The following is a 10,601-nucleotide window of genomic DNA, read 5'->3' on the forward strand; positions in this document are numbered from 1 at the left end:
GAGAGGCGAGTGCTTCTGTCTGACATCTCAGTGTGTTTTTATGTACAGCTTGCAATGTGGGAGATGTAATAATAACAGTGACATTAACTGGCAAAGATAATGTTGTTTTTTTCAGCATCTCAATAAAAACAGCAGTCATCAGAAGTAAACCGCTAAGATGACATGTGAATCAAATCAAATCAGGTTTTATTTATAAAGCACATTTTAAAACGATTTTTGGTCGAGACCAAAGTGCTGTACATGCAAATAATAAATAATAATAACACATTACTACATTCGCAAAGAACAGAAGACAATAAATTCCCACAACAAATATAAAAATCCAACACAGGGAATTGTCCGTAGTCCTACTCTGCTCGGACTAGAATGCCAGGGAGAAGAAGTGAGTCTTTAGTTTTGTTTTAAAAACCCCTAGAGTCTGGGCCGACCTCATATGGAGGGGCAGAGTGTTCAAGAGCCTGGGACCAGCTGCTGCGAAGGCTCGGTGCCCTCGGGTTTTGAGCCTGGTCTGGGGCACTACCAGCAGTAGCTGGTCAGCAGACCTTAAGGCTCTGGCTGGAGTGTAGCGCTGGAGGAGTTCAGCTATATAGGCCGGAGCCAACCCATTTAGTGCTTTAAAAACAAATAAAAGGAGTTTAAAATCAATTCGGAACCGAATTGGAAGCCAGAGCAGTGAGGCCAGAATTGGGGTGATGTGGTCACGCTTTTTGTTGCCAGTAAGAAGACGTGCAGCGGCATTCTGCACTAGCTGCAGGCGTCTAATTGAGGCCTGGTCCATACCCATAGTGGACTCCGGAGTTTGCTGCATGAGTTGGACTGTATGTTCTGTGGTGTAGTGGGCTGTCACTCAAAAACTGAGTAGCCAATCGGGACACACCCGTGAAAGTCCCGCCCACCTGGGAAGTTTGTGTCAAAATTGCAAATAAAAAATGAGGGAGCTCAACCGAAAAGTCTGATCATTGAGGAAGAAGAAACAATAACTGCAAACAAAAACCTATGTTAAAACAAGGAAAAAATACTTAGTTTACATGATTACACAAATGATTTGTTTGCAACTTATAGTTTTATTTTTGAAATGTATTTTATTTTGCTTGAGTCAGTTTTTTTTTCTTTTAAACTCATAGTTTTGCTTTATTCTGAGAAAGTGTTGCTCTGGCTTTATGATACAAAACTAATCCCATAGTTTCTCTTCCTCCCCCCCCCCTGCCTGAAACGCCTCATTTGTAGTCCTTTTTTTATTTCTGTAACATAGTGACATCACTATGTAACACTCACTCTCTTATTTGCTAGCGCTCCAACACATTGTAGTTGATAGGCTAAAGGGGCTGGACATCTCTGACCGATTCATCAATCACAACAGAGCCGGCCAGCTAACCAATCAGAGCAGACTGGGCTCTGGTTTCAGACAGAGGGTGAAAAGAGGAGCTGCAGCACAGGCAGTATGAGAGAAATTGCACATACAGTTTAAACTAAAATACTTTTTATGAATTACTTTTTTTTATTTTCATGAAATACTATAATATGACTTTTAAAAGGCATACTTTAATATGAGTTTTGTATTTCCTATCATGGCATACTAGGATATTTTAATGACATCAATAATGAGCAATAATATCACTTTTTTTATTGGCTGAGATTTTTATGTCATGTTTACATATAATGGTAAACTTCACAATGTATTAAATTACATTTAAAGATTACATTTATAGATTAGTAAAGTAAATAAATTGCAGAAGATGAAACAAAACTCTTCAATGACATTTATTGAAACATAGTTCGATTCTTTTTGATGAATTTCAATTATATTACTTTTTGTAAGTTCATTATATAAACCTTTTAGTGCCTCTATGCCTTTTAGGACATTTGTTTGACATGCACTTTTCTGTATCCCATACTAAACCATAACATTTTTGAGACAAAAATATTCTGCAGTATATACAAATAAAATGTAAGAATAAATATACATACAGAAATCTCAAAGGACTATGACTGGATGTAAAACCAGCCAACCACGCACTGACGAGAAACTTAAATAATAAATAATTGTATTTGTATTGAGTGTGCGGGGGTTTGAATATTCTATATTAAACAAAGGAATCTCTCCCCCCCCAAAAAATACATAAAAAAACATTTAAAGAATAAAATATATTTAAATTAAAGAAAAACATTGAAAGAGATAAAAAACAATAATATTGCATCCCCACTTGCAAAACAAACAAACTAACAACACAAAGAGCTGGGTACAAATTGTGTATTTTCGTGTTTTATGTTTCCAAGTGTGGCTTTAAATTCCACCCACCTGATTGGTTGGAATCCTCATGGCGGAGAGCTGGAGGTTGACGCTGTCCAGGAACTCAAAACGCGACTCGTCATAGAACAGCGCGCAGCCGTCGGGGCCGTTGTTGCCATCCACATCCAGACAGGGGGACCAGGGCTTGGGGCAGAAGTTGCTGCTGTAGCCCAGGCCTGCGAGGACCGGCTGGAGGGTGTCGTAGTAGTGGTCCACTTCCTGCAGACACAGTATGTGAGGGCGGTAGGTGAGGATCTCCTCTAAGATGAGGTACTTCCTGCGGGACCAGCTGAGGGCCTCCGGGGGACACTGGACGAAGCTGTCAAGCCCCTCGCCAAGAGCTGCCAGACGGGGGGAGGGAAGAGTATTAGGGTGGAGATAACCTGGAGGAGCTGAACAACAGTTAGCCAGAAAGGGGCCAAATGCCACAACTACCGTCACAAACTGGATGAATGTGAAGTATTTTGTTAAAGGAGGATGAAAGCGTAATTAAGGAGCACTATTGGAGTGACTTTGATTGGTTATTGGACTCAGAAATCATTTATTTGGATTCCCGCTGTATGAAGAAATTAAAGGAGGGAAACAATTCACAAAGGGATTAAACTGTTTAAAACACATGCTCAAAGTAAGCCGGATTTTGCCGATGTGTTTATGTGGATTCAAAAATCGTAAATAATCTACAAAATGGAGGAGACCCATCTGATCGGAGCAACTGACAAATAATCCAACTGAAACCGGAATGGACAATGAATATGTTTTAAAAATGCGCTTATCCTGAAAAGCCTGGTTTGGACACTTTACGGGCAGAAGAAACATTTCTATTAAAGAAAGAATTATACATTGCTGTCTTTTTATGCCTTTATTACCAACTTGAATTTTTATTAAAATTAATTAGCCAATTATTTTTTATATTTTATTGTAATCTAGAGACAAGGCTTTTAGTGACAATCATGTATTAACTTACAATTATATGTAAAAAAAGAAAAGAAAAAATGGCTAAATATGATATTTGGCCTCAAATCATCTGAGGCCTGGCGCCCCCCTGCGATCTTTGGCGCCCCCCAGGTTGGGAACCACTGAGTTAACCAATCAGAGCAGACTGGGCTCTGGTTTCAGACAGAGGGTGCAAAGAGGTGCTGCAGCACAGGGCAGCACATGAGAAAAATAAAGAGTTTTTTGAACATTAAAGAATGGAGACATGTCCCAGGAGATGAACACAATACAGATATGAACCTGCAAATGAGCACAATGTGTTTCTACCATAAAAGGATGTTTTGTTAAGTCTGTAGAATATGATTAGTAGGTCTCAGTATTGTGCCTCATGCTATTTGAATATTACACAAGTCCATATAGCGATTTTGATAAGAATAACATTAATTGTGCAGCTCTAACCCCAGTTCAGAATTGATCCAGAGTTTTTAATCCTGCAACAAGTTTTTTTATCCATGGATTACTTTTTGAATATTCATTTTTTATATTTGCGGAGAGCACTAAACTTTCAATTACTGATGGCTAAACTGTCCCCAGTAAAGAAAAAAAAGAAAACAAGAAAAGGGAAATCAGCAGAAGAAGGCAAACAGGAAGTAAACAGGGAAATGGTTTGGGCTCTAGCAGTGTTTAAGGTCTGGTTAATGGTAAGGAAATGTAACAGACTTGGACAATTACAGAAAACCTCGAAAAGTGCTGCCTTCATTTTAAGTTGTTGTCGCACCAGTTCTAGCTGTTGGTACGCAGTGCAACGGATAATTTTAAACAACTTTCATTTAAATCAATATTTTGGATCAAGTTGTTGTTTTATTTAGTATGTCATCGGTAATAAGCAGGAAAAATAACACCTTTGCCCTCTGGTGTTCGCTTTTCATCAATGAGCGCCTCAATGCCCATTATCCCTTATATAACTAACAATTTCGGTAAACACAAATCAATTCCATGACCCTGGGAACTGTATGAAGCTGGATTTTGTCTGTAGATAAATCTGAGCCTAAACTCCAGTGTGTGTATTATTCAGGCTGAAGCAGTGTACCTTGGGCCAGTATGTTCCACTGCATCACCCTGATGGAGTTGCTGGGGGCGCCGCTTCCATCCGGCAGCTGAGTGAACTTCCTGTGGAAGCGAGGCGCTCGGCCCCTGAGGGCCTCCTCACACTGTCTGAGCAGCTCTGCGGGACACACAGGGGCCCCCTTCTGCTCCTGCAACACACACACACATCACTGCTGTGACACCATTCTTTTTTTTACCAGCTTTTTATAAATGTTTCCAGCCATCCATATAAGATGAAACAAACATACAGAACATTTAAATATACAAAGAACCTTACAAGCTAATAAACTAAAACACTCAGGACAATTAATATATGAAAATAATATACTACACACTACAGTGTATTGTACTTTAAAGTGGAGGGCGGGTTGTGCACAAATGTGTATTTAGAGAGCTGAGCATGAGCATTCCTCACAGAATAAGATAAAAAATACATGTTCTTTTCCCTAATCATCTTTCCACAGAACAAGGCAAACGTATGTCTCTACGTAATATTTGACATGAAGTATAGAACCAGCTCTTTTAATAGGCTGTAATGTTTCTTCTCTAGAATTGTTTACAGATTGACAGTTTTTAAACTAATACACTGTGAAAGGAAGATAATAATGCATTGACTATGGAAGAGAATCAGGGCAACATGTGACTCTTTTCTTGAGATCTCACCAAAAGTGATGATTTTTCTTTGTTCTGAGATTAAAGTCACAATCCTCAGGATTCTGACCTCTTGACAATATTCTCCTTATCTCCAGTTATTATGTTCCAAATATCTGGAACAAACTCCCAGAATCCTGTTTTAAAACCCAGGCTGAAGGCTTTGCTTTTTGCTTTTAAATTAGACTGCACTGTAACTTTTACTCATGTATTGTATACCTATGTTATCTATTTTATCTTGTTTTGTGTTTGTTCTATTCTCTTTATTCTTAATGTTTTTCATTTTTTGTAAACTTTTTGAATTGCCTTGGGTTGAAAGGTGTTATTTAAATAAACTTGCCTTATCTGACTTCTCCCTCCGTATCCGACCTCCTTCTCCGTAACTGATTTGTTTCTCTGTGTCTGAATATTTTCTCTGTATCCGACTTGTTTCTGCGTATCTGACCTCTTTCTCTGTATCTGAAATTGTTACCAGGAGTTTGACTTTTTTTCTCTATATCTGACTTTTTTCAGAATTCTGACTTTAATCTCAGAACAAAACAAAAAAATGAACTCATGGTCAGATCTCAAAGAAATATTTCACATGTGGCCCTTACCTTTATCAACAAATAGTATGTATGCAAAAAGTTAAATGTCATGAATCATCATTTAGCAGAACAATGTTTTGGAGGCACAGTATCTGTGCCCCATTATGTCAGTTACTATGTCAATAACTTGCCTACAAAACTGCTGACAGCATTTACTGACTCACTTTTTGTTTATATTTGCACAGTGAGCAGAGGAGGAGGAGCCACTGACCTGACAGAATGCTGGATCCAGGTTTGTGACTGCAGGCGGGGGGAAAGCAGAGCTGCTGAGGGGCGGAGTCAGGGCGCTGTACAGCCTGGTGGCCCCCCCACCCATCGGACACACTGAGAGGAAGAACAAGATGGTGAGGTGTGTGAGGAGGATGGAGACAAACATTCAGCATTTTGTAACTTTAATGACACATTGGTGGATCGTCAAAAATGTTAACACCTCCAGTCTATTCAACCAAGTAGTTTTGTGTTCATGCGCTCAAACCGAAATAACTTCCTTGTTACTCAAAGTAACATTTAAAATAACATTATTCATTTACACAGGATCTCCCGTACAGACAGCCATAAGTACTAACACTAGAACTCAAGGTTAGAGAAACGCCCTCTGGTGCCAACTTTGGGATTTTAGCCTTTGCAGACCATTTACATGCACAAAAACCTTTATAACACATTACAAGGAATATTAATACTATGTTGTATAATGTTGATAACAATGCTTTTCAACACTGATACCATACAGTTTGTAAACCAGGCAGCAAATGAGAACAGCACTTTAAGGAGGCAACTTTCAATTTGAAATTGTAGGTTTACAGATTGGAAGTTTGCCGAGGTCACACCCTGATAGTATCCATGCCGCACACACACGCACACACACACCATGTTTGTGTAGTTAATGCTTCCATGACTACTAAACACAGCAGCTGTTTGTTTGTAAGGACTTTGAACTAAAGTAGGTCAAAGCAAAGTGGGTCAAATTGGCTGGTCGTTTGCCAAAAGGCATCAAACATGTTCCACTTCAAAATGTAGCAGACAAATAAACAACAATACAAATACCTCAGCTGAACTTAGACTCAATGTTATCAACAGAATTGCGACTCTTATATTGATGATAAAGTAAGGGCCAAAGATTATTACTGTATTACATTTGAGCCATAATCTGCTTTTCATAATACACCACTGTATATATTGTAATATACACAAAGCATAATGTACTACTTCATACTTCTTATGTTCAAATACATATTTATATATATAGAGCACTGGGAAAGGCGCTATGTAAATATTATTTATTATTATTGTTTTTTAAAATATTTGTATTGCCCAATTTTACTTCTAATGTTCATTTTAATATTTATATTCTATTATAGATTTTACTTATTTTAAATTCAAATGGAGCAACTGTCAACTGTGGGAAAGTACTAAATCTGATTTCTAAAAGCAGACGTATTTATTTTATCAATACAATTCCAGAGAGAGCCATAAGTGGAAGCGTTTCTATAATGGAAAGCCACAAATATGGCTTTTTAAACTGAGAAAACCAAACTGCCAACTCCTCTACGCCACAACTATTGGACTACAGAAGGTCACATCCCGTTCAACCACTGATGTTCAGGATCAATCCAGTTGTGTGCGATTGAGCCAAACAACCTCTGTGACAAGATCCAGCTTCCAATTCTTCCCAAATGTACGTCATAAATCTTTCTGTTAATCATTATATGGGTCTATGTTTATCCATATACACCAGCCAGACCCGGGAATTAAATAAAGTAACAGCACCACCATAAGTCAGAAACACAGTACAGCTGATATGATGCATCCAAATAATCAGTAAAAGAAAGAATAGCTGCCTCTTACCAATAGTGTCCATTATGTCCACGGCTATGTCCACTCTGAACAGAGTTTGTTTTGAATGCCTCCTTTTAAACACCGGTAATACCCTTTTTAAAGACAAGGTTTGTTTACTGGTTTAGGTTTCCTGCCTGAGCTGAAAAGGTTTTCTCTGAAACTGAAGACAGATGTGTATTTGTTTAAAAGAATGCCCTTTCACGGTTCACTGCTGCCTATAAAGCCTCGGGGAGGACAGGGGAAAGAAAGAGAGAGACTAGGAAGTACGTCACCACGCCATATGGAGCAATTCACGTCATGTGCTAGTGAGGGAGAGAGGGATTCACTGCACAATCCAAACGGCAGCTCTCTCACACACACACAAGCTTGAGTGTGTGCAGAGTTGTTACGGATACACACATATTAGGTCGTCTCACCTTTGCCCAAACAACAAGCAAAAGCATAAAGTAACATGGAGTCATGCCCTCACAAACACACACATTGCAACAATGATTGCATGACTAAACCAATCATGAGTGTGTGTGTGTGTGTGTGTGTGTGTGCGTGATTGTGTGTGGTTTGTAACAATGACTTCCTTGTCACGACACTGAGGTCACTTTGATCGCAGTTTACAGTAACTTGTGTTACATCAGAGTGTAATGTTCTTTTCCATGTGCAGTTGACTTATTAGTTATACTATTTTGGTTCTCGGATCAAAATTTATTGAGCTATTTCAAAACTGTGGTTCAAGGCTCCCCCTCCCGGGTTACTGATTAAAACAGTGTTTTAAGTTTTTTAAACTAAAACATTTAATTTGAAATCAATAGGAGAAACTCCGTCTAGAGGGAACTTTGGGATTTTAGCCTTTGAAGACCATTTACAAAAATACAGGGAAGGGAATACTCTAAAAAACACAACAGGGCCTCTTTCATTGAATTGTCTTTTTGTTAAATTGGGTAATTAACACAAAAAACAAAGATGGGGAATAACCCTTTGTGTATGTCATTTGTAATTTTCCCATTTTAAGAACCACGTAAAGCCTCCAGCTGTTCCTCTTGTTTAATACAACACATTGCTCTTGTGTGTCCTTGCTGATCAAAATAATGTTTGTCAAGCAGAAACAAAGCTCCTATATTCCTCTCTATCCGGATCTCTTAAACCAACAGAATGGAGTCAGGGAGCGTTCCACCGTGTTGCTCGGACGTCAGCGTGTCAGCTCAAAGACCAGCGCACATTACAGAGATCGAAAAGCTCTGCTGACCTGTGATGGTGACTCATGTCTGAACACGCAGGTCTGCATAGTCTCCAAACATTAACAACGAGTCACAACCCGCCCGCGTTAGACGGAAACACAGGATTGTTACAGAATAGATGTTTTTTTAAAGAAGTTGAAGATAAAACACCTTTCAAAAGCGCCTGATTTACAAACAGGGGGAATGTGCATTCATTGATATAGTGTGTGTGCTACTGTGAGGGCAGCGTGACTCATATCCCATAGACAATCTATTGTGGCTCCAGGCAGAATAATTAACTGTAGTGGTGTGTGAGCGTGTATACGTGAGTGTGTGTGTGTGTGTGTTAAGATATCCTTTAGTGGCATATTGACATTTCCACATTAAAGGGCAGCTGCCACATGATATTCAAATGTGGGTTTTTGTGCGCATGCGAGTGTGTGTGATGTTCTCCCCATAGGTGAAACTATTTACAAGTGATGTGTGTGCATTTGTGTTATCAAATAATAATACCGTATTTAAAAAAAGATACTTACTTTTTCCCCATTTGAAAAATACATTAATGAAGGGCCATGTGCACACACAGAAATTGAAAAGAGAATTAATTTGAGAGTTCTAAGCAAATTAAGTAATTCTAACTAACCAATATCTTCCATTTGGACTCCTTTTATAAGCTTGATCCCAGCAATGTTTTCCTTCATCTTTCAGTCTAAAGGCCTATCATGACTACTGCTTGTTTTGTTTTCTCCTTTATACTTCCTGGTAACGAAGATTCTCACTATATCACATGAGTGCATGCTCCGAGTGTTAATAAAGGTGTTTGTGCTTGTTTGTGTGTCTTATGATGACTATGACTGATCTATTCAACTTGTGCAACAGATGGGTGTTTATGGGATGCTTAGTGGAATTGTAATATAATACTGAACTTTGTCTCATTTTTTTTATTTGATAAATACAAATAATTTTTATTATGATGGCGTAACTATTTTCTAATAATCCTACCAAGTGAAGGCCAGAATGCATTTTTCCCTCAAGTTGTTATACATTGTATCTTTTTCCTTTTTATGTGTAAATAAAGAAACTACATTCACACCAGCCTTATATAGTCCGGTTGAATCGAACCCTGGTGCGTTTAGCCACTTGGTGCGGTTCGTTTGGGTTGGTGTTAATGCAGTCCGAGACCTCTGAAGTGAACTAAACAACCGGACTCCTAAAAGAGGTGGTCTCGGAGCGCTGCTTGTGAATTGTCCGACCGGCCCACTTCGGTACCGGCCCACCGGGAAAACTCCCGGTATTCCCAATGGCCAGTCCGCCATAGGCGGCGCTGGGGGGTGCTGAAGCTCCCCCTAGGATATCCATAGCACCCCCCAAGCACCGCCAATAAATGTATGTGTCTTTTTTTATTTTTACGTGTGAAATTCATAGTTTGAAAAATGATTGATTCGAAAAAGATATGCCACAGAACAAGTACTTCTGGGTCTCTGTGCTTCATTCAAGCTCAGCTCTGTGTGTGTGTGTGGCAGGCGCACATTTAGTGTGATTAAGCGAGAGAGAGAGAGCTCACCGGTGCCAGGGACCGTGTTGTTAGCATCTGTTTAGCTAGCTGCACTAACGGACATAAGGAGCTGTTTGTTCCACAACAAGCTGGAGGAGAGTCCTCTCCTGTCAGACTGAGAGACTCAGGTGAGCTAAAGGACTCTCTGAGTGTTTAGATAGTTAACTTTAGTCTAAGTTATCTCAGTGGCTCTCAAACGGTTTGGTCAAGATTTATGTAAACAATTATTTCCGAGGCACACCTTTATATGATCATTATAGTTATAAAACAATAAGGGAATAAATGAAAAACAGTTATGAAATACTATATGACAGTAAAACAAGAATACAGTTTAAAAGGAGAGTGATTTGTAAAATATCCATAAAGAAAAATAAATCTGCTTACAGTTCTGTTTCAAATGGGTGTTGAGAGATGTATCCATAGATCTCTTA

The 10,601-nt window shown here is 39.0% G+C and overlaps 1 protein-coding gene across 2 annotated transcripts in view; it reads right to left on the reverse strand.

Annotated features, from left to right (window-relative positions):
* The window catches only part of LOC104959560 (nocturnin-like), a 19,536-nt gene that overhangs the window by 2,403 nt on the left and 6,532 nt on the right, over positions 1-10,601 (reverse strand). The window contains exons 1-4 of one of the 2 annotated variants that reach the window (XM_010787469.1): positions 7,414-7,606; positions 5,780-5,892; positions 4,314-4,479; positions 2,300-2,631 (exon numbers count right to left, since the gene is read on the reverse strand). In XM_010787469.1, coding sequence (XP_010785771.1) covers positions 2,300-2,631; positions 4,314-4,479; positions 5,780-5,892; positions 7,414-7,426 — 624 coding nt within the window. In that variant the 5' untranslated portion in view covers positions 7,427-7,606. Of the gene's footprint in view, positions 1-2,299; positions 2,632-4,313; positions 4,480-5,779; positions 5,893-7,413; positions 7,607-10,601 lie in introns of those variants that run through there. The other variant, XM_010787476.1, reaches the window with a different exon arrangement.

This window comes from Notothenia coriiceps, unplaced genomic scaffold, assembly GCF_000735185.1.
Source record: "Notothenia coriiceps isolate Sejong01 unplaced genomic scaffold, NC01 NC01_scaffold00001173, whole genome shotgun sequence".
NCBI classification, from domain to species: Eukaryota; Metazoa; Chordata; class Actinopteri; order Perciformes; family Nototheniidae; genus Notothenia; species Notothenia coriiceps.